This window comes from Ovis canadensis, chromosome 1, assembly GCF_042477335.2.
Source record: "Ovis canadensis isolate MfBH-ARS-UI-01 breed Bighorn chromosome 1, ARS-UI_OviCan_v2, whole genome shotgun sequence".
Lineage (NCBI taxonomy): Eukaryota > Metazoa > Chordata > Mammalia > Artiodactyla > Bovidae > Ovis > Ovis canadensis.
The window spans coordinates 234,979,444-235,004,379 of NC_091245.1; the positions used below are offsets into that span (position 1 = coordinate 234,979,444).

The 24,936-nt window shown below is 37.3% G+C and overlaps 1 protein-coding gene across 2 annotated transcripts; it reads left to right on the top strand.

The window, feature by feature from the left end:
• The first annotated feature begins 282 nt into the window (after window positions 1-282).
• On the top strand, window positions 283-24,717 carry SLC33A1 (solute carrier family 33 member 1). 2 transcript variants are annotated; one of them, XM_069561922.1, is made up of 6 exons: window positions 283-2,520; window positions 15,479-15,669; window positions 20,879-21,063; window positions 21,333-21,450; window positions 22,436-22,651; window positions 23,687-24,717. In XM_069561922.1, exons 1-6 carry the CDS (start codon window positions 1,746-1,748, stop codon window positions 23,852-23,854), a joined length of 1,653 nt encoding a protein of 550 aa, XP_069418023.1. In that variant the 5' UTR covers window positions 283-1,745; the 3' UTR covers window positions 23,855-24,717. The 2 variants fall into 2 exon arrangements, with proteins under 2 accessions (XP_069418023.1, XP_069418032.1); XM_069561931.1 differs by lacking the exons at window positions 15,479-15,669; window positions 21,333-21,450.
• The last annotated feature ends 219 nt before the right edge of the window (window positions 24,718-24,936 follow it).

The window sequence follows — 24,936 nt, forward strand, 5'->3', positions numbered from 1 at the left end:
AACAAACCTGGGTCACCCAAGTGAAAGTGCAGAGAGCCCTAACCATTAGACCACCAGGAAACTCCCTCCTTAATTTTAGGATTCCCACTTTACTTGATAGTGTATTTATGTAAAACTTAATCTCCCAATTCATCCGAGCCTCCCCTTGCCCCCTGTGGCTACCACTGGTGTTCCAATCAGCGTTTCTACTCCAGCCCTGCAAATAGGCGCTACAGGTTGCTCAAGATTAAGTTCTCCGTGATCATTTCAATAATGCACACCTGTTAACAATAAATAAAATTTTAACATTTGGTTTTTACTAGATATTTTACAGTAACTAAAAAATAGAACGATAAGGAATCTTATCATTCCAATCTAACCAATTTAACTAGTTATCCAGACACCAGTTCCCCTAAACTTCTTCCCCAACTTTAAAAAACAGACTACGAAGAAAGCTAGCGCGCCTTGAGCAGTTTCATTCATTCCAGGAATGAGGAGGTACTGTAAGGAAGGCGCTTAGCCTTTTAGCCAGGACTCTTTTTTTACCCTCTGGAGGGCACAAACCGTCTCTGCCTGCTAAGTAAATTCCATAAACTCAGTCCTTCTCACTGTTTCTACCCGACCCATGAAAGCGGGAGCATCACAAAATACCCAGTCATTGTTTGGGCTTTGCCCACCTCCAGCCTAGTGACTACATCAGTCCTGAATATTCATTGGAAGGACTGATGCTGAAGCTGAAGCTCCAATACTTTGGTCACCTGATGAGAACTGGTTCATTGGAAGGGACCCTGATGCTGGGAAAGGTTGAAGGCAGAAGGGGACGACAGAGGATGCGATGGTTGGATCGCATCACCGACTGGATGGACAGGAGTTTGAGCAAGCCCCGGGAGTTGGTGACGGACAGAGGCCTGGCGTTCTGCAGTCCATGGGATCGCACAGAGTCGGACACGACTGAGCGACTAAACTGAACTGAGCTTAGTGACAAGCCCTCTTTGAGTCACCGGGAATCAGAGGTTGCACCGTAGAAATCTTCGGCTGTCGGCACAGGCCTAGCTGAATCCGCCCTCACGTGCCTGCAGGGGCCCAATGAACGAGACCCACGCTTTCCATACAGTCGCATGCGCTCACAGTGCCGGAGCTCGAGCGATGCCCCGCCCCGGCTGCGCGGTGCGTTCGCGTTAATCCTCCCAAGAGGTCTCGGCCACTGGGGCTTCAGGTTCCTACCGAGCATTGTTTCCGAACTCGGCCACGAGAGTGTGTCCTGATTGGCTTGCCCTGGAGGCGGGTTCAGGACTTATTTGAGACTAGGACCGCTTCCTGAAGCTCCAGACAGGAAGTTATCAGAGGTCTATGGTGTCCGGTGGAGAAAGTGCTGTCTGCTGCTTTGGTGACGGCGAGAGGACCGTGGGTTGGCTGGACTGGCCGTTTCTCCTCGCCGCAGCTAGGAGCCCGTTTCCATAGCAGCGCCACGGCCCCGTCCTCCAGCCCAGACCCCGGGGCGGCTGCCCGGGGGATTTCTTCAGGCTCCTCGACGCCGCTCCAAGGGGCACCTACTTGGGTTTTGCCTCGGCTTGCAGCCGGCGGACTGGCTCCCGGCTTCAGCTCTGCGGGCCACAGTAAGAAGTGCCCTTATCAACCCGCGCCCTGCCCCCCTTCCTGAGCCATAGAGACCCCGGTCCAGAGCGACAGCCTTGGACCTGGGACTAGACGGATCCAAGACGCTCAGCCCCGGCCCCCCTCAAACGGGGCTCTGCATCGTCTCTGATATGTCACCCACCGTCTCCCACAAGGACAGCAGTCGGCAACGACGGCCAGGGACTTTCAACCACTCTCTAGATTTGAAGAGTGGTCCTCTGCCGCCGGGCTCCTGGGATGATAATCTTCCGGAGGTGGTGGGCGGGGAAGGGGACAAAGAAGCTCTTCTTCGGGATATCAGCACTGTTGATTTCTCAAAAACCCCACGGAGCTGCCGGGCGGAATTGAGTAGCATTTTGCTGTTGCTCTTTCTTTACGTACTTCAGGGCATTCCACTGGGCTTGGCGGGAAGCATCCCACTCATTTTGCAGAGCAAAAATGTTAGCTATACAGATCAAGCGTTCTTCAGTTTTGTCTTTTGGCCTTTCAGTCTCAAATTGCTCTGGGCCCCGTTGGTTGATGCGGTTTACTTTAAGAACTTTGGTCGTCGCAAATCTTGGCTTGTCCCAACACAGTATATATTGGGATTCTTCATGATATATCTCTCCACTCAAGTCGACTATTTGCTCGGAAATATAGATGGCCGAACCCCCGACGTGGTTGCTCTCACTGTGACTTTCTTTTTGTTTGAATTCCTGGCAGCCACCCAGGACATCGCTGTGGATGGTTGGGCGTTAACTATGTTATCCCGGGAAAACGTGGGTTATGCTTCTACTTGTAATTCAGTGGGCCAAACAGCCGGCTACTTTTTGGGCAATGTTTTGTTTTTGGCCCTCGAATCTGCCGACTTTTGTAACAAATACTTGCGGTTTGAGCCTCAACCCAGGGGAATCGTCACTCTTTCAGGTAGTGTATTTATTATGCTGTGAGGTTTATTGTACGTTTGTAAATCCTTTCGACAGTATGTGTGACACTGTGTGTTAAAACTCTTATTTAATGAGCTGGAAATCATATTATGGGAGATGATCCGAGGTAAGTTATCTGTTCTGCTAACATGAGCTTCAGCCAGAATGATTACATTAAAGCAGTCATAATTGATCGGTATTCTGAAGTGAGCAAGGAAAGGCAACTCATCCAATAAACGTTGTGTAAGAGCAAACAAAACTCTGAGTCTAGGGATACCTTGGCGCTTGCATAATAATAGGTGCACAGTTTTTAAAAGTCTGGCTGGTGTGAACACATGAATTTTCCTTTTGTCTTTTGTTAGATCGAGATTTCTGGCTCCATGCTTTCTAGTCCGTTCCTACCCTTACTCTTATACCAAGACCCTGTTTCTGTCTCATCTAGTTTTCTGATGAATGGAACAGGGTTAATCCATTCAAACATTAGTGAGTGGGCTAAGTGACAGAGTTCAAAGGACCTTCTGTGATTGAAGCCAATTCCAGCCCTCAAAAAGAGCTTGTGAGAGTCAGGCTTTACATTTGCCCTTGTTGAATAAGGTTTCATGATGTGGGTAAGTAAAGTTCCAGAAGCCACCAAACACCAGCTGAAAAAGCAGTGAAACAGCAAAGTACCAAAAGATACAGGACAGTACATACAGTGTTCCAAATGCCTGAAGCACTGGTTTGTGGCATCTGATTTTGGGAAATGGTGCTGAAAGAAAGGTTGTGACCAGATTAAAGGTTGTTGACCGAATTGTTTAGTTGCTACCAGTAAGAGTTTAAAGCTTGTCCTGTAGGAAATTGTGAATCCTATAGATTTTCCCTTCTTTTTACATGAGCGTAATACATGGCCCTGTAATGTTTTCTGTTTTTTGGTTTTCTCTTTGTTTTTGAACTTTCCTAAAAACTAAGAAACTGTGTAAAATTAACAATATCAAGAACAACACTGGGACTATTAGGAACAGAGTTCTCTATTACTGTTGGTACTAGAGTTCTTAATTCTGGTAGTGATGATGAATTTAGGATGAATTTGTGATGATTGTCTTTTGAAATTTAAACAGCTACTTTCTCTCATCTTCCTAGCATTAGGGGATTCCCAAAAGGTAAATGTCAGGGTATGGTGTGTGGTGGGGGCTTTCCTGGTGGCTCAGTGGTAAAGAATCTGCCTACCAATGCAGGAGATGAGGGTTCAATCTTTGGGTCAGGATGATCCCCTTGAGAAGGAGATGGCAACCCACTCCAGTATTCTTGCCTGGGAATGGACAGAGGAGCCTGGCAGGCTACAGTCCATGGGGCACGAAAGAGTTGGACACGACTTAAACAACAACAAGGTGAGTGGTGAGGGCATTTTAAGGGTTACAGCGTTGAAGGAAGGGAGGAAAGGATTTACAACTGTATTTCTGAAATCTTATACACCCCCTCCACATCCCTATACCCTGTCAGGGACCCCCTTTCTACTTCTTCAAACTACTAGTGAGCCACTATTACTGATAATATTAATAGTTACACTTTTCCTCAGTTGGTGTAAGGCTGAAGATAGTTGAGTGATACTGCTATGCACCTAGACAGATTTGTCTCTTAGTGTTCTGGGGTAGCTCTCCTGCTCTATGGATAATTTTCTGCTCAGAAATACTTTGTGAATGCATCATATCAGCACCTTGTTGCTTTTTACGTGTTTTGCTTTTTGTTTTTTATTGGGACTGTTCATATCACCAAAAAGGGCTAATAGGATGATGTGTGCCTTATTATGGGAAAGCCTCAGTAGAGAAGTCAAGATTGAAGAGGCTACAGAAGCTAAATTACTGAGTAAATTAGAGCTTTCTTGTGTGTTAAACAAGTGACTAATACAGTATCCTTCCAGAGAATGCAGTTATCCGTTCAAGAACCATTATGGCTATATCCTCCTCCAGCCACTGCCGTGCCCCTTTGGGAAGATCAGAAACATACCACTAGATTTTTATTTACACTGGTTTATTATTTGAATAGCTTTTTTTTTCCTTTGGAATTTGAACTGTGTTCTCTAGGAAACTGTAAAAATAGCATACTTGAACTTTTATATCCGTAGTATATTGCTGTTTTGGGTTCAAGCATTTTAATAAGAGTTAAAGAATTCCTGCTTTTTTCATTCATCTTTGTACAACTGTACATACCACATTTGTAGTTTTTTTTTTTTTTGCGGGGTTTGGGGAACTTAGTATAACTAAGTATAACTAAGAACCAGTGGCTCTGAGGAATTTAGAGAGCACAGAGAGAATCATGGAGGAAATACAGTCGCTCAGGTAATAGAAGAGGCAAACACTGAGGTGACTTTAGAAAACGAGAAACTTTAAAAGAGGCATAATTATTATTTTTTTTAATTCTGAAATATATTCTGTGATTAGCACTTTGTTTTGAGCTACAGATACATAGAGATAGAATACATTCAGAAAGAACAGTTTTTACATGAAGAAAACAGTAATCTAAATAGTCAATTTAGAATGGAAGGATAGGATGAAAATATTTAATAGAATCCCTTAGAAAGAAAAATTTAATTATGCTGAGATTGGCTTTTGGTTCCTTCAGGAATACAGAACAGTCCTTAACCCAGAAGTAACCTTCTTTGGGTCCTGCCTCGTTGGTTTTCAAGGATCTTTAGTAGCAAAAAGAGACAAGCTTTTAAGCTTCATGAAATGTGAGAGTAACCCAGAAGAACACAGAGATTACAACATAAAGTTTTATGACTTGAAAAGATATATTTAAGTCCTTTCATTCTTATAGATGAGGAAAGATAAGGAAACTCTTAACTGGCTAGAGATAGAGATTTACTTATGGCTTAGATTTCCTGACTATTTGGTGTTCTTCCTTCGTTGTCAAAAAATTAGGAAAAACTTCAAGGAAAGCTTCAAAACCTAAATATAATATATGCTGATTGGGCTTTTCTACCAGAGAAATCAGCACTCTGCTGATGTCTTAAAAAAAACATCAGCATGCTCCCAGAATGCCAGATGCCCAGAAGTGACAGACTAAGGGGTTTTTGTTATTTTGTTTTTAAAGTGATCCACATCTTTTTATTTACTCAGCATTGACTCCCTTTTTGGTACTGGTCGTATGACAGGTGTTATAATTTGATGACTAAAACCTGGCCATTCTCTGCCCACAAGTAATTTATAATCTGTAGTGGGATTTTGCCAACTAAAATGAGTTGGTGCAGGACTGTAGTTATTGGAGAGGACAATGATGACCTGAAAGACCCATGCCCTTTTAAAGGCTAGGTAGCCTCGGACCTGGGCTTCTCAGGAGGCGCTAGTGGTAAAGAACCTGCCAGCGCAGGAGATGCAAGAGACATAGGTTCAATCCCTGGGTCAGGAAGATCTCGGAAAAGGAAATGGCAACCCACTCCAGTATTCTTGCCTGGAGAATCCCCATGGACAAAGGATCCTGGTGGGCTACAGTCCTTGGCATTGCAAAAGAGTCCAATATGACGTTTAAAAGCTGGAGACCAGAAAGGAGGTCTAAAGCCTTTTTTCTTTTTCAAAACAAAGCAAAGGAGAAATGGTACTATAAGCTTTCTTTGTCCAGTAAAGAACTGTGGAATTTTGTGGATGGGGTGCATAAAAGTTAATTTACAAAATACACTGTAAACTAAAAACGCATTTGATTTTATTTGGTATATGTTGAATTTCACTTCTAATTTCATTGAAATATACTTGGAGGCCAGTTGGAGTAGCCTTTAGTATGTAAATGTATCAATAAAAGAATTATAGAACCTCACTAATTACAATCTTCTACTTTAATTTATAGTGTTCCTAAAAACTCTATTGGAGAAAGCAAAATAGACTTCCTTAATATAAGATACTCTCCTAGAAAATTAAAAATGAAAAAATAAACCCCCTGATTTCATCTGTTCTTTTAAATACAGTTTGGTATAAATCTTGCATTTTATCCATGTTCTTTTCATTATTTTGTATTTTTTACTGTGGAGTTTATATCTACAGTGTGTGTGTGTATATATGCGTGTGCATGCACGCCATTTTGCTTTAGTCATGTCCAAATCTTTGTGACTCTGGACTGTAGCCCACCAGGCTTCTCTGTCCATGGGATTCTCCAGGCAAGAATACTGGAGTGGGTTGCATTGGATCTTCCATACTCATTTCTTGGTATGGGAGATCACAAATATGTATTTTACATGTCAGTGTGCATGCTCAAATATTTATTAAGGATAGGGTGCCTATTCAGAAAGCAAGATGTTTGTTACCTTTTAGGACTTCTATTTCTTGGTTTGGTGTTAAATAAAAACTTTTTAAATTTCATTTTTTTCTCTTTACTTTTGAACATGATAGCTGAATTTCAGTTGTCATCAGTTAAAGCCATAGAATACATGATTTCAGCACATCTAAGGATTTCTTTCCTTTTAGATATTTTATATTGTCTTGTGTTTGAGACCTACATTTTTTTAATTTACTTTATTTTTTAATTTTTTTTATATTTTTATTTTATTTTATTATTTTTTATTTTTAAAATTTTAAAATCTTTAATTTTTACATGCGTTCCCAAACATGACCCCCCCCCCCCCCACCTCCCTCCCCACAACATCTCTCTGGGTCATCCCCATGCACGAGCCCCAAGCATGCTGCACCCTACGTCAGACATGGACTGGCGATTCAATTCTTACATGATAGTATACATGTTAGAATTCCCATTCTCCCAAATCATCCCACCCTCTCCCTCTCCCTCTGAGTCCAAAAGTCCGTTATACACATCTGTGTCTTTTTTCCTGTCTTGCATACAGGGTCGTCATCGCCATCTTCCTAAATTCCATATATATGTGTTAGTATACTGTATTGGTGTTTTTCTTTCTGGCTTACTTCACTCTGTATAATCGGCTCCAGTTTCATCCATCTCATCAGAACTGATTCAAATGAATTCTTTTTAACGGCTGAGTAATACTCCATTGTGTATATGTACCACAGCTTTCTTATCCATTCATCTGCTGATGGACATCTAGGTTGTTTCCATGTCCTGGCTATTATAAACAGTGCTGCGATGAACATTGGGGTACATGTGTCTCTTTCAGTTCTGGTTTCCTCGGTGTGTATGCCCAGCAGTGGGATTGCTGTGTCATAAGGTAGTTCTATTTGCAATTTTTTAAGGAATCTCCACACTGTTCTCCAAAGTGGCTGTACTAGTTTGCATTCCCACCAACAGTGTAGGAGGGTTCCCTTTTCTCCACACCCTCTCCAGCATTTATTGCTTGCAGATTTTTGGATCGCAGCCATTCTGACTGGTGTGAAGTGGTACCTCATTGTGGTTTTGATTTGCATTTCTCTAATAATGAGTGATGTTGAGCATCTTTTCATGTGTTTGTTAGCCATCCGTATGTCTTCTTTGGAGAAATGTCTATTTAGTTCTTTGGCCCATTTTTTGATTGGGTCGTTTATTTTTCTGGAATTGAGCTGCATAAGTTGCTTGTATATTTTTGAGATTAGTTGTTTGTCAGTTGCTTCATTTGCTGTTATTTTCTCCCATTCAGAAGGCTGTCTTTTCACCTTGCTTATATTTCCCTTTGTTGTGCAGAAGCTTTTAATTTTAATTAGATCCCATTTGTTTATTTTTGCTTTTATTTCCAGAATTCTGGGAGGTGGATCATAGAGGATCCTGCTGTGATTTATGTCTGAGAGTGTTTTGCCTATGTTCTTCTCTAGGAGTTTTATAGTTTCTGATCTTACATTTAGATCTTTAATCCATTTTGAGTTTATTTTTGTGTACGGTGTTAGAAAGTGATCTAGTTTCATTCTTTTACAAGTGGTTGACCAGTTTTCCCAGCAATCAGAATCCAACAACACGTTAAAAAGATCATACACCATGACCAAGTGGGCTTTATCCCAGGGATGCAAGGATTCTTCAATATCCGCAAATCAATCAATGTAATTCACCACATTAACAAATTGAAAAATGAAAACCATATGATTATCTCAATAGATGCAGAGAAGGCCTTTGACAAAATTCAACATCCATTTATGATAAAAACTCTCCAGAAAGCAGGAATAGAAGGAACATACCTCAACATAATAAAAGCTATATATGACAAACCCACAGCAAACATTATCCTCAATGGTGAAAAATTGAAAGCATTTCCCCTAAAGTCAGGAACAAGACAAGGGTGTCCACTTTCACCGCTACTATTCAACATAGTTCTGGAAGTTTTGGCCACAGCAATCAGAACAGAAAAAGAAATAAAAGGAATCCAAATTGGAAAAGAAGAAGTAAAACTCTCACTGTTTGCAGATGACATGATCCTCTACATGGAAAACCCTAAAGACTCCACCAGAAAATTACTAGAGCTAATCAATGAATATAGTAAAGTTGCAGGATATAAAATCAACACACAGAAATCCCTTGCATTCCTATACACGAATAATGAGAAAGTAGAAAAAGAAATTAAGGAAACAATTCCATTCACCATTGCAACGAAAAGAATAAAATACTTAGGAATATATCTACCTAAAGAAACTAAAGACCTATATATAGGAAACTATAAAACACTGATGAAAGAAATCAAAGAGGACACTAATAGATGGAGAAATATACCATGTTCATGGATCGGAAGAATCAATATAGTGAAAATGAGTATACTACCCAAAGCAATTTACAAATTCAATGCAATCCCTGTCAAGCTACCGGCCACATTTTTCACAGAACTAGAACAAATAATTTCAAGATTTGTATGGAAATACAAAAAACCTCGAATAGCCAAAGCAATCTTGAGAAAGAAGAATGGAACTGGGGGAATCAACTTGCCTGACTTCAGGCTCTACTACAAAGCCACAGTCATCAAGACAGTATGGTACTGGCACAAAGACAGACACATAGATCAATGGAACAAAATAGAAAGCCCAGAGATAAATCCACACACATAGGGACACCTTATCTTTGACAAAGGAGGCAAGAATATACAATGGAGTAAAGACAATCTCTTTAATTTACTTTAAAAATTCTTATTGGAGTATAGTTGATTTACAGTGTTGTGTTGAGACCTGTATTTCTTATTCCTAGCACAGTCATAGAACTTTTGGTAGAACTTTTTCTTGCTTAAATTTCCCACTAGTTTTTAAAAACTTTATTTTAAAATAATTATGGATTCACAGGTGGTTGCAGAAAAATGTTTAGGGAAGTCCTATGCACTCTTTCCCTAGCCTCCACTGTTAAAATCTTATGTAACTATAGTACAATATCAAAACCAAGAAATTGACATTGGTACAATCCATAGAGTTTATTCAGATTTCAACAGTTATACTCATTTATGTGTGTATTGTATGCGGTTTTATCACATTTAAGCTTATGTAACCTCCAACACCACTATCAAAATACTCAACTGTACCTTCACCACAATACACTTTCTGTTGTTTCTTTACAGCTATGCCCATTTCCTCCTCACCATCCCTAATCCCTGTCAGCCCCTAATCTGTTTTCCATCTTTATAATTATTTCAGAAATGTTACATAAGTGAGATCATTTAGCGTATGTCCTTTGGTGATTGGCTCTTTTCACTTAGAATAATTTCTTTGAGGTTTGTCCAAGTTGTTACATGGATCAGTGATTTGTTCTGTCTTGGTGCTGAGAAATATTCTATTTTTTTTTTTTTGACATACCGCACTTTGTTTTACCACTCATTTGTTGAAGATGATTTGAGTAGTTTCTAGTTTTTCGATAATTATTATGTGAAAATAAATCTTCATTTCTCTCAGATAAGTGCCCAGGAGTACAAATGCTGGTTTATTTGTCAGTGCATGTTTAGTTTTGAAAGGAACTGACCAAATTTTTTTGGAGTGGCTGTATCATTTTATCTCCTTACCAGCAATATATGAGCGATTCAGTTTCTCTGCATCCCTGCATTTCATGTTATCATTATTTTTCACTGTAGCTATTCTCATGTACCCTGCATCTTCATGTGATAGTTTGGACTGCTTACTGTCAACTGTTTTATAAAAGTCAGAATTCAGCTTTCATCTTATAAAAAGTGATTTTGGGGTGTCAGGATATATAGGTTATACAAAAACTGAATGCAAGAACCTCCTATCATAGCATCAGAGTAGAGATATATAAGTATGTTTAATTAATATGGATTTTGTGCTTGACCTGAACATATTTTGAAACATGGAAAAGTAAAAGTGAAAGTTGTTTAGTTGTGTCCAACTCTTTGTGACCCCATGGATTATACAGTCCATGGAATTCTCCAGGCCAGAATACTGGAGTGGGTAGCCTTTCCCTTCTCCAGGGGATCTTCCCAACCCAGGGATTGCACTCAGGTCTCCCACTTTGCAGGCAGATTCTTTACCATCTGAGCCACAAGGGAAGCCCTTAAAACTTGGAAAGAGTGGCTCATTTCCTTCTGTTCAGTGATACATGCTCCAGAGTTAGCAGGAGATGGGAGCATTGCATCTATTGGTCTCTAAGCTTCAGTTTCGCATCCTGGGCTGAGTTTAATGTTTTGGGACAGTAGGGCTCTTGATAACCCAGACAGATGCTTAATCTAGTGCTTGATTGAAGAAACCATTTCTTCTACCCCAGAGGAGGACCTAACATTGTTGGAGTTAATGAAAAAGTATGTGATCTCAAACATGGCACCTCTCTAAGGGGTTAGGAAAACTAAAGGATTATGAAGATTTCAAAATTAGCTTTGTGTTTAGTCAATTTTTCTGTTGCATGCTGTCTTTCAAAAATTGTAATCCTCAAATAAGATATACTATATTGTATAATCAAAACAGCATTTTCTCTTTGCCATAGATGTTTTGAGAAAATGCTTAAGGGAGTGGTTTGTGACATAGAAGAAAGTTCTGTTTCTTGTTGAGACTTAGCTGGTGACCCAGGGCCAGATACATAGTGTTTCTATTTCAGTTTCTTCCATGGTGAAAGTGAGAGCAGTGGACTGATGATAGTTGTCTAAAGTCCCTTCATCCTTTGCCTTGTGAAGCAGAGAAAGCTGTGCTGAAAGCAAGATGAAAGGAAGGCCTGATGGTAATGTAAAACGGAAACTGAAAGTTTGTTTTCCTGCCACTGACTTCTGAAGGACTGAGGTTAATTCCCTTGGTGGGAGAGTTAGAGAGAAGCTGTTCTGATCCAAGGATGGTTGTTATCAGACTGCGCTTAATGTTTCTGCCTTTTCCGATGGTGGAAGAGAATGAACCTACACCACAAAGGATCTGGAGGCCTGGTCCAAAGCCTCGAAGGTTGAAATTTTTTGGAAATCTAATGTTCTGTCTTAAAAATTCTTAGAAATTTTACCTTTTCTTTCATATACACTTTTCATGAAAATATTTCTAAGTTATTGAGTAAATGAACTGTTTAGGAAGATGTACCATGTTTGGTCTACGTACCTTATAATATACCACCCATATGGCGAGATGAAAGTGGGTAGGGGTGAATACAAGTAACCAGTTTAAAAGAGGTTTGCTCAAGTATCTATGTTCCATACTTCATAATTGGAGCTAAAATAAATACCTTTTTCCTCAGGTCTGTCTGTTTGATTGGAAGAGAGCTTACTTGCAGTAGGTGTGTCTGAGCATCTGGGTAGTATAATGGGACACATTTTTGTTTCAGAATCAGATCTGAATTTGAATCCCCCCTCTGGTACTTTCTGGTTTGTGATTCTCTTTCACTGAGTATAAAGTAGGAATAATAATGCTTGTCTTAGAGAGTGATTTTGAGACTTATTGCACTGTCCTGTGTTTTGCCTTGGCATAATTGACACTCAAGAGTTGACTGTTAAATCCTTTTTGAATACTGGTGAATTGTTGCACAATCTTATCTGCAAGCAATACTGAAACCTGGACGGGGGAGCCTGGTGGGCTGCCGTCTATGGGGTCGCACAGAGTCGGACACGACTGAAGTGACTTAGCAGCATTAATTTTTTTTCTTTCTCTGCACTGGGATCAAAGAATTTAAATTTAGATAAAGATTTTGTTCATTAAAACTGGGAGAATATACTAAACAAAAAATTCTAAAAATTTTTTGCTGAAAGTAATATAACTTAAACCTTTAAATTTTCACTTAACATTTTTATAAAGACCATTAATTGAAATTTCTGGTGACAGTGAAAGCTTTTTTCAGGGTTTCTTGAATTGCTAATTTAAATCAAATAATGAACAAGAACTTTACCAATGAGAATAAATATTATAGATGATAGTCCATAAATGTCATTATTTGTCAGTGTCACAGACGAAATTAAGAATGCAAAAATAATGAACATTAGCCTCAATTATAAGAATAATCTTAAATTGTTATTCATTGGTTTTGAACTAGATTTCAAAACTATGTTAATACAAACTAGAAGTTATGTTGTGATGTTATTTTACTGAGCTTTAATCATAAGATATGTATTTATTAGTGCATTTTAAAGTGAATACCTTTGCATTTAGGAATCTCAGTTTTTCCTGTTTCTTGTTTTTCTTCTGATATCTAGAATTAATGACGGATTCTTCTCAACTTTTGATGGGGTTATGTCTAGTAAGCCCACTATAAGTTGAAAATTTTTAAGTCTTAACTTAGTCTTGCCTACCATAAACGTGCTCAGAACACTTACATTAGCCCACAGTGAGGCAAAATCATCTAGCAAAGCCTGTCTTATAGTAGGGTGTTGAATATCATGTAATTATTGAAACTGTACTGAAAGTGAAAAACATAGTGGTTGTCTGGGTACAGAATGGTTCTGCATTTACCATTGTGATTGTGTAGCTGACTGGGAGCTGTAACTTTCGGGTGCTGCCCAACTTCACAGCAGAGGATCATAATGAATATTGCTAGCCTGGGAAAAAATCAAAGTTTGAACTGCAGTTTCTACTGAATGCATATTGCTTTCACACTATCATAAAATTGAAAAATCTCAAGTGAGACCTTCATAAGTTGGGGTCCATCTGTGTAAATTCCTGTTATGGAGAGAAGAATTCACCTCAGAATACAAATTTCCACGTATGTTTGAGAAGATTTAGCTTTTTTATTTGCATAATTCGAATAGCAGAGCCTCATTTTTGGTTATGCTTCTGGAGACTAAATAATTAGCCAATTCTAGCAGATTCTTTTTTGTTTTTTTTCAGTTTATTTATTTCATTTTGGCTGTGCTGGGACTTAGTTGCTGTGCTGCCTGGTTGCAGTGAGCAGGGGCTGCTCTCTAGTTGTGGGGCATGGGCTTCTCTGCTGTGGCTTCTCTTGTTGCAGAGCACAGACTCGAGGGCATGTGTGCTGCAGTAGTTGTGATGCATGGGCTTAGTTGCCCCACTGCATCTGGAAGCTTTCCAGACCAGGGATCAGACCCATGTTCCCAGCATTGGTAGGCAGATTCTTAACCACTGGGCCACCAGGAAGGCCTAGTAGATTCTTAATTCAACAGTATTAAAAAAAAAACTTTATATAAGCAGTATGAAATAATGGGACCCAAATCAGAAGATTTAGGTTCTGCCTCTTAATTGGACCTATAGCAAAGACTGAAATATTCTGAGCTTTTCCTTGTCTCTCACGGTAATAATGCCTGTTTTGCTTGTGTCGCATGTTGACTACAAAAATCGAAGGAAATAGGGGGCCCGCCTGATGGTCCAGTGGCTAAGACTCCATATTCCCAATGCAGGGGGCCCAGGTTCGATCCCTGATCAGGGAACTAGATCCACATGCAGCAGCTAAGACCTGGTGCAGTCAAATAAATAAGAATATATATTATTTTTTAAAAATCAAATGAAATAACATATAAGAAAGGGTTATTTAAATACTAAGGTGAATTTGGTCTGTACCGTGAGTTAAGTTGATCTGTGGTGCTGCCTGCCTTCATCATAAGTGAGCTTTAAACTGTAGTAGCGACCTTCACCTAGCACAGCAGAGCAAGACTGAATAGAGGAAAACCTTGACTTACGGAAGGTCTACCTTTTGGGGAAAAAGATGGCTAGACTTCATGAACAGTTAGTTGATTGTGTTACATTAGCAATAAACTAAAAAGCAAACACATGTAAAGTTGAATACAATTCCAGAATGTTAGAGCTAGAAAACACCTGGGATTTTCTAGGCAAGTCTTCTTACTTTACAAATGAAGGAACTGAGAGAGAGAGTTATACATTTTCATAGAGATAAAATAAGATGCATTCTCAGGGTAGTTAAGGAGATGCAGGTTTTAAAATGGGTTTTCTGAGGCACTGACTTCAAATGTAATTTCAGGCAATGTTTCAGCCTTCTCTCAGCCTGTTTCATCATCTGAAAATTGGGACTGGTGATAACTTCATCTATTGTGGTGTTGTAGTGAAGGGAATGATATGTGTAAAATGCTTAGCACACTTATAGCACATGGTATACACTCAAAATAGTGCCTCTATTATTACTATTATTTTTAGCTATTATGCAGAATCTTCCAGAACAGTATTCACTCTCTCTGCTTGTTTGAAATATTGGCCAGTGGCCCAGCTCTCTTCCACTGAAACAACCAAAAGAGTATGTCATGTTTATGTGTCACAGAATTGAAAGAGAATATTCTTAAACAGATTAAAAACAAAGTTTAAAAGCAAAAGGCAGAAAATTTAATGTAAATGATCACCTGTTTGTTGTCTAAGTTGTCAGAATTTAATAAAGAACTGAAATGACTTAGATGCTTAAGAATTATGACTGATAGATCTTATGGGATATGAAAATCATCTCCTGCCCTTGAATAAAATGACACAATAGACTTTTATTTCGTTCAACCCACTAAACCCTTTCCTTTTTCCTTGTTAAGTATCGCTGTTTGTTCTGGGTCTGTGTAATGTCTTGTATCTGCTGTGCTTGGTCTGGTGCCAATAACAAGCCCTATGCGTTGATTTTTTTTTTTTTAACAGATTTTAGTTGAGAAAAAGTTGTGTACAGAATTATTTAGTATCAGTGAAGATATGTTATTTCACATGTTAATTATAGACATAAAACATTTTAAATTTCAGATTTCCTTTTCTTCTGGGGAACTGTATTTTTGATAACAACAACTTTAGTTGCCCTTCTGAAAAAAGAAAACAAAGAAGTATCAGTAGGAAAAGAAGAAACTCAAGGGATCACAGATACTTACAAGCTGCTTTTTGCAATTGTAAAAATGCCCGCAGTTCTGACATTTTGCCTTCTGATTCTGACTGCAAAGGTAAGAGATTTATAAAGCAAATCCCTCATTCTGTTACAAGTACCAATATTGTTGAATACTTCTGTTGCTGTTTCATAAATCCCTTTCCACTAATACTAGAACTTAACAATAATAACTAATATACTTTATTTACTAAATGTATTTAAAAAGATGTGATGATATCAAATCAGACATAATTGCAAACTAAGCTAAATGTCCTAGGATCTTGAAAAAATTATGCCAATTTGAAGTACTAGTCAGTGTGCAGAGAAGGCAATGGCACCCCACTCCAGTACTCTTGCCTGGAAAATCCTATGAACGAAGGAGCCTGGTAGGCTGCAGTCCATGGGGTCGCAAACAGTCGGATACGACTGAGCGACTTCCCTTTCACTTTTCACTTTCATGCATTGGAGAAGGAAATGGCAATCTACTCCAGTGTTCTTGCCTGGAGAATCCCAGGGACGGGAGAGCCTGGTGGGCTGCCGTCTATGGGGTCGCACAGAGTCGGACACGACTGAAGTGACTCTATTAGAATGAGTCAAAGGTATTGAAATTACTTACTTAGAATGTAATTTGCAAAGATATGGAAATGAATATTAGAAGTCTATTTAAAAATCAGTTGAACTATTTCAAAATGTTAAAAGGAAATATACCATCAAACAAATGGAGGTTTTAGTGACAATTCTATATGTTTTCTCTTAAGCTGTCTTAATTTTTTATAGTTCTAAAACATTTTAAAGAGATTATGCTAGAAGAAAGTAAGTATACTTTGTTATAATGAACTGTTAGAATTGTTATTCCTAAAATATAAAATTGGTTACAGGATTTTTGAACTATATATTTAAACCTATCTACATAAACAGTTTGATAGCTATATTTTGATAACACTAAAGTAAAAATTATAGTCTCATTGTTTTGAAATAGTGAGTTTTCCCTCTCTAGTGATAAGGGAGGGTTGTTTTTAGGAAATTTTAGGAAGGTTTAAACTTAAGGTTCAACTTTAGAAAATGCTAAAAGGTTCAGTTCAGTTCAGTTGCTCAGTTGTGTCTGACTCCTTGTGACCCCATGAACCGCAGCGTGCCAGGCCTCCCTGTCCATCACCAACTCCTGGAGTCGTGTATGGATGTGAGAGTTGGACTGTGAAGAAAGCTGAGCGCCAAAGAATTGATGCTTTTGAACTGTGATGTTGGAGAAGACTCTTGAGAGTCCCTTGGACTGCAACCAGTCCATTCTGAAGGAGCTCAGCCCTGGGATTTCTTTGGAAGGAATGATGCTAAAGCTGAAACTCCAGTACTTTGGCCACCTCCTGCGAAGAGTTGACTCACTGGAAAAGACTGTGGTGCTGGGAGGGATTGGGGGCAGGAGGAGACGGGGACGACAGAGGATGAGATGGCTAGATGGCATCACGGACTCGATGGACGTGAGTCTGGGTGAACTCCGGGAGGTGGTGATGGACAGGGAGGCCTGGCGTGCTGCGATTCATGGGGTCACAAAGAGTCAGACACGACTGAGCGACTAAACTGAACTGAACTGAACTGAGGTTGGTCATAACTTTCCTTCCAAGGAGTAAGTATCTTTTAATTTCAAAGATTCAAGAAAGTTAGTACTGTTATAATGATATTATCTAATTACATCATTTAGACATAACCATTGGTAATATTTTTGGTATATTTCTGCTTTCCCCTTTGTGTGTATGTATGTGCATGCACATGTGTATACACACACTTTATGTGTATAAATACTATTAATACATTAGCTATAGTTAATTTACACACACAAATACTTTAAAAGTGAAATTGTATGTAATTTTTATCTTGTTATTGTCTTATCCCATATTCCTATATCATTAATATTTGATAAGATACTTTTTAATAACTATAAATTGTTACAGTATATAAATGTGCTATAATTTACTCATTTTTTCTGTTATTGTATATTTAATTTGCCATGTGTTTTAATTACAAAAATGTACTAGTGAATATATTTGGGTGTAATTCTTTGGTGTTCTGAATATTTCCTTACAGTAGATTCTTAGGTTCTTTCCTTCCAAAGATTCAGTGAGTATGATTGTTAAATTGCTTTCTAAAATATTTTATAATTTATACTGTCACCAGAAATATATAAGGAATTGCTTCAAATACAGAGTCTAGAATTCCATGTTCCCCCTTTAAAGTAAACCTCATTAAAAGTAACATCTCTCCTAACTTTTAACATCATAGATTAGTTTTCCCTACTTTCCAGTTATATAAGTGGAGTATCCAGTATGTTTTCTTATGTCTGGCTCTTGTACACTTTAACTCAACATCATATTTGTATAATTTATCCATGTTGTTATTTATAGCAATAGTCTGTTCATCTTGTTGCTTATAATATTCCTTTGTAGGAATATACCACAATTTATTTATCCCATTCTATCAGCAGATGTTTAGGTTATTTCTACTTTTGGACCGTTATAAATAGTGCTTCTGTGAACTTTTGTGTACGTTACTTTTGGTGAATGTAGGTAAACATTTCTGCTGGGTAAATACCTAGGAGTAGAACTGCTGGGCCATAAGAAATGCATAGTATATATGCATTTATATAAGAAATGCGTAGTATATATTATAAACAGTTTTGTGATTGTTCCAATTTTCCCTACCACAAGCACTGTGAGAGAGTTTTTGTCATTACACAGCCTTGAAACCATAGTATTGTCTTTTCAATTTTAGCCTTTCATAGCATCTCATTATGATTACAATTTTTCATTTCCCTGATGACTAAAGAAATTGAGCATCTTCTCATATGGTTATTGGCCATCTGAATATCCAGAGTTTCCCTTTTCTTTAAATTTGTAGAATTTTTATTTTTTATATATCCTGGATATGAGGGTTTTTGTTAGATATGTGTATTGCATATATCTCCTACACCACTTTTAAGTTACGAAGAGAAAGTATGAAATATCTTTGACTTTTAATTTTTTTGAGTGAAATTTGCTCTTTTGCTTCATTCTGAGAAGTTAAAGTATTTGAAGTAATATTTAGCATTTAAATTTTTTTATTTGTATATTTTCACTTACTGAAAATTTACTTGTATAATTGAAGGAATACCCATATGTTTATCCAAATTCTATAATTAATTGTTCATATTTAGCTTTACTTTTTTATTCTGTAAATTATGTTATTTTACATATCTCTTATAAAGTATTTGATAGTAATTTGTACATATCATGCCCTTTTATCCATAAATACTTGAAGTATGTAGTGTATCTCCTTAGAATAAGGACTTTGTCTTGCAGAGTCACAACTTGATAAAAAATCAGGAAGTTTAAATTGACACAATATCATTTTCCTTTTAGAAAATTATTTATTTTTTGCTATGCTGAGTCTTCATTGGTGCATGCAGGCTTTCTCTGGTTGCAGTGAGTGAGGAGCTACTCCACATTGCAGTGCACCGGCTTCTCACTGCAGCTGGTTCTCTTCCTGTGGAGCAGGGGCTTCAGTAGTTGCAGTGCACCAGCTCAGTGCTCGGGGCTCCCGAGCTCTAGAGCACAGGCTCAGTAGTTGCAGTGCACGGGCTCTAGTTGCTCCACAACATGTGGGATTTTCCTGGACCAGGGATTGAACCCATGTCCCCTGCATGGACAGGTGGATTCTTATCCACTACCACCAAGGAAGTCCAACACAATACCATTTTCTAGTCACAGTCCATATCCAGATTTCACCAGTTATCCCCCAGAGCAGCCTTTATAACTTAATTTTTTCCTGGCCAGCAATCCAGTTTAGGATCACATACTGTGTTTAGTTGGTATGAGCCTTTCTTTGTTCTTCATGACATGCTGGGCACACTTTCGTTTTATTTTTTAAGATTATTTATTTGTTTATATTTGGCTGGCTGGGTCTTTTATGCTGCGTGGGTTTTCCCTATTTGCACCAAGTGAGAGCTATGTTCTGGTTGGAGTACACAGGCTTCTCATTGTGGTGGCTTCTCTTACTGAAGCTCCTGGGCTCTAGGGTGCTGGGCTTCGGTGTTGCAGAGCTCAGGCTCAGTAGTTGTGGGGCTTAGTTGCTCTGTTGGACCAGGGATTGAACCAGTGTCCGCTGCATTGGCAGGGGGATTCTTTATCACTGGACCACCAGAGAAGTCCGACCTGCACCTTTTAAAAAATATTTTTTTATTTTATTGGAGCATAATTGATTTACAATGTTGTATTAGTTTCAGGTGTAAGCAAAGTAATTCAGTTATACATATACATATACATATATTCATTCTGTTTTAGATTCTTTTTTCATATAGGTTGTCGGAATTTTGAGTAGAGTTTCCTGTCCTATACAGTAGGTCATTGTTGGTTATCTATCTATATAGTGGTATGTCGTGATCTAGACGCTTTTAAAGAAGACAGGCTGGTTATTCTGTAGAAAGGCCTTCTGTTTATGTTTGTCTAATGTTTCTTCATGTTTAGGTCCATTCTGTGAATAGATGTCAGAAATATCACAAATAATACTGTGAATCTTTAGGGAATTTTATCAGGAGCCATAGCATGTCCCTTTAACCATTAATTATTGTGTTAACCTTGATTACCTTGTTTAATACATTGCAAAATTACTATTTTTCCTTTTGTAATTAAAAATCCATTTCTAGGGAAGTACTTTGAGACCATCTAAATATCTTGTTTCACCTCAAACTTTTACCCACTACAATATTTTAGCATTCTTACTCTTTTTTTGTTGTTTTTAATAATTAATCTAAGCATACCTTTTTTTTACCCATCATTTAAATCAACCTCATAGATATGTTTTCTCAGAATTACTTTTGAAAAGCAAGATGACTTTTTGCTGTCAGTCAGAAGTCATCAAAAATGTGTATGGTATGTGGCAATGTTACTTCATTTTAACTAGATTTATTTGGAGTCAAGAGCTTTTCTTTTAAACTTAAAATATACAGAGCAATAAGTTTGGATTTTAACACTGTTTATTGTAAGACAGAAATTTTTGAAATGGAAATTTAATTGTAATTAAAATTATAGTTCATAAGAGTGCTGAATTTTCACTTGTTTTCCACTCCATATTTGTAAGTAGATCATAGAGCTGAGTATGCCTCCATAACTTGATTGTTGTACCAGATATACTAATATGATACTTACTTCTAACTGGCATGAGTCATTGATAAGACTGAGGTTTCTAAATTACGTATACTTGGAGGGAAATATTTCATAAGTCATAAATTAAAATATTTTTTTGTTTTTATATTGCAGATTGGTTTTTCAGCAGCAGATGCAGTAACAGGACTGAAATTGGTAGAAGAGGGAGTACCCAAAGAACATTTAGCCTTACTGGCAGTTCCAATGGTTCCTTTGCAAATAATATTGCCTCTGATTATCAGCAGATACACTGCAGGTCCCCAGCCACTAAACATATTTTACAAAGCCATGCCCTACAGGTAAAAATGAAATTAAACCTTACTAAATAAGAGAGGTTAAATGAGGAACAGTCATCAGTATCACTAATGTCTATGTATAGAGTGTATATGGTAAAAGGCTTGCAAAGCATCTTAACTTCTGTATCATTTATATGCACTTTTATCTCTTTTAAACTTCCTAACAGGTTTTAGATTCAGGCTTCTTTCATATGGTAGGCACACAGATTTCTGTTTCTGTTATTCTTAACCTAAAATAGAAGTCAACTCCACCTTTCTTTCTTATTCTGTAGATTATTGTTTGGATTAGAATATGCTCTACTGGTCTGGTGGACTCCTAAAGTAGAACATCAAGGGGGATTCCCTATATATTACTATATTGTAGTGCTGCTGAGTTATGCGTTACATCAGGTAAGCTTGCTGTGGTTTTTCCCAGGAAGTAAACTGTCCTGTGTAAAATAAAGATGTTTTTCTACAGTTGCCTTAAAATAATGATAATAAATTTTAAGATTTATGCATGAATCAGATATTGAAGAAATTAGCAAACTTTAAACCTTGTGGATTTAAATATATATATATACACACACACACATATATATATTTATTTGGCTGTCTTGGATCTTAGTTGTGGCACTTAGGATCTTCTCTAGTTGTGGCATGGGCTGCAGAGTGTGCAAGCTCAGTAGTAGTGGCACACAGACTTAGTTGCTCCACGGCATATGGGATCTTAGTTCCCTGAACAAGGATGGAACCTGTGTTTTCATGTTCCTGAATGGAGGGTTAATTCTTGCTGCTTAAGCACTTTTTGCCTCTCAAGGACATTTTCCTCTTCAGTTTGTCATGCAAAATTTTAATTACATATAAGAAAATTATTTATATATAATTATATATTCATATTACCTTTGGATATTTGAGTGCTTACATGTATAATACATATATACACACATATGATATATTTAGGTATAGTATAAATACGAAGTTTTGCTTATTACTGTATACATCCTTCAGTGCCACCTCACTTGTCATTCTCAATTGAGCCTTCCTTGAATACATGTGATAGAATTAATCTATTTATTTAGGCCGTGATAGCATGATGTATGCACTTCCTCTGTTTACAGTATTTACTGCATTTAATTGTATTTATTTATTCCTGTTTTCCCAGCTTTAGAATAAATTCTTCAAGGGCACAGAGGGACTGTATCTTATTCATCTTTGTGTTACCGTGACCAGACTTAAAGCCTGGCCTGTAGCAGGGGTTCAATAAATAATTTGTTGGTTTGAGTTTAATAAGAGTCATGAAAATTAATTTTCAGATTTATGCTTCTAATGTTCTTAATTTAGACCATATCTTTCTAAAGTTTAGTTGTCCTGAAGATGTTTTATGTTTTCCTTGTAGGTTACATTGTACAGCATGTATGTTTCCATAATGGCTTTCAATGCGAAGGTTAGTGATCCACTTATTGGCGGAACATATATGACCCTTTTAAATACCGTGTCCAACCTGGGAGGAAACTGGCCTTCTACAGTAGCTCTTTGGCTGGTAGATCCCCTCACAGTAAAAGAGTGTGTAGGAGCATCAAACCAGAATTGCCGAACACCTGATGCTGTTGAGGTAAGTTAAGTTGCAATTTTAGATAATAGTAAGCGAATATTAAGATACTAATTTCCTCATTTTGCCTCTAGCGGTATTTCATCTTTTAAAAATCATATCTGCCCAGAGTCTCTAATAGTTTTTTTCTTTCTCATCATAACTGAGGGTATAACACTCAAATCAGTAAAAGTAGCTCACTTGGAGTTGCTTCTCAGCAGGGAAGGAACATCTCCTCTACCTTGTGTATTATTGTCCTATACAATAGGAATTTAATATTAGTACATGATTAATAGCTAAGTTTTATAGTAATAGAAGGGAAATTCCATTGGCTTTCATGGTACAAATGGAGCTAAAACTGAGTGGTTAGTAGTTGGTTGGTAAATTATTTCAAAGTAACATTAACCCACTTCTAGAGTAAACTCATTGGAAATTTCTGCACACTTCCAAATATGAAAAGCTGTATCTTGAAAATGAATATTGTTTACAGCAAGAGCTGAAAATTGTTTTTAATACTGTTAGTAGCACTAGACAGATTAAGATACATTAACTTTGGAGAAGGAAATGGCAACCCACTCCAGTATTCTTGCCTGGGAAATCCCATGGGCAGAGGGGCCTGGCAGGCTACTATCCGTGGGTCCAAGAGTTGGACACAACTTAGCGACTGAACAACAGCAACAAAATTTTACTTAACATTGTGACATGAGCATGACCCTGTATCCTTAAATACTTTGTGAGTGCATACCTTTTTTCTTTTTATAGTTGTTTTATTTAAATTAGGGTCCATATAAGTTCCCTTTACTGTGTTTTATTATTTTGCCTGTTACATCTCTTTAATCCTATAACAGTTCCCTGTTCCCCTCTTTTTCGGGGGTAGTAATAAAAAAATATATCTAACATTTAAAAAAAGATACATTAACTACTTTTGTCACTTGAATGAAATGTTTGAGCACAAAAATGTTTTGATTAATCCTTTAAATCACAAAGTAGAAACATATAAAGTGCTTAATACTTCCATTTTGAAATTGCGGAGTACTTATTATAATTTTATTTTTACAGCTTTGCAAAAAACTTGGTGGCTCATGTGTTACTGCACTGGATGGTTATTATGTGGAATCTGTTATTTGCGTTTTGATTGGATTTGGTTGGTGGTTCTTTCTTGGTCCAAAACTTAAAAAATTACAGGATGAAGGACCATCTTCATGGAAATGCAAAAGAGACAAGTAATGCATTCACTACTGGACATTCTAGGAAGGTAACTCTAATTTAGTTTTAACTCAGAGAGTTATGATAATCAGTGTACAGGAGTATAAAATATTATTTTAAACAGGAAATTATTAATATAAAATGCCAAATGGTTAAAAATATAGAAACCTCTCTGTATATTTAAATATACTGTCAATGTATTTAAAGTTTACTTAAATTCAGGGAATTGGTACTAAAATAACTTTTCTGGTCTTGTTATTTGATTTATAGATTTTTTTAATTTACTGACCAAAGCATGTTTTAAGCTGCAGTGCAGTAGTCATGGGTGATAACCCTGCAGTCAAGTATTGTTATCAGTACCTATCATTGAGCTATGTTAAAATTTTTGGTAAAATATGATAAGTGGAACATAGCTTGATATTCATGTACTATCCACAACTAGTCTGGCCTTGTCAGTTAAATCTTATTTTGAATTGCAAGTTGATCAAATTTTATGTGGAATTTGCTGAGATGAGAATGTAAACTACTGAAATACCATTTTAGTTGTTATTTTCTGACTGTAACCACATTGTGCTAATGAATCTGTGTTAAAGACTATTTTAAATGTATTTCCTGCTTTTGTAAACATTAAAGATTTATAAGAAGATTATTCAAACTATTTTTTATAAAATGAAAGCTATGACTTCTAATTTATTGATTCCCCTTCTCCTCCCCCTTTTTGGAAGCTGTCTTGATTCCTTTTTAACTCTTATCCTAAAGCATACATATGTTTTTTGTCATAAGTACTTCATGGCACATGGACAGCTCACAAGGGCATCGAATTTAATGTTGTATGTATGTTTGTGGCAAAGTTTTGAAAATAAAAATTAAATGTTTTTCTTCAAGTAGTTTGTTTTTGTTATTGATAGAAAAAAAAACAGTAAAACTTACTGATTAAGTAAAATTTAAATTAATACTGTAGTTTTAAAAACTAATGTTTTGAAGAGAGACATTTTATGCCTTTGAGAGGTTATGTATTGGAAAAGGTTACTTAATTAAGCATTTTACTAATGAGAAGAGATCTCACAATTGCTTTATACCTAATCAGGTATTATTTTTCCACT

Excerpts from the sequence above, each read along its gene's own strand:
- SLC33A1 (XM_069561922.1), top strand. The coding sequence starts at position 1,746 with ATGTCACCCACCGTCTCCCACAAGGACAGCAGTCGGCAACGACGGCCA. Across the intron at positions 21,064-21,332 it reads TACAAAGCCATGCCCTACAG|ATTATTGTTTGGATTAGAAT; the intron begins GTAAAAATGAAA and ends CTTATTCTGTAG. Across the intron at positions 21,451-22,435 it reads TGAGTTATGCGTTACATCAG|GTTACATTGTACAGCATGTA; the intron begins GTAAGCTTGCTG and ends TTTTCCTTGTAG.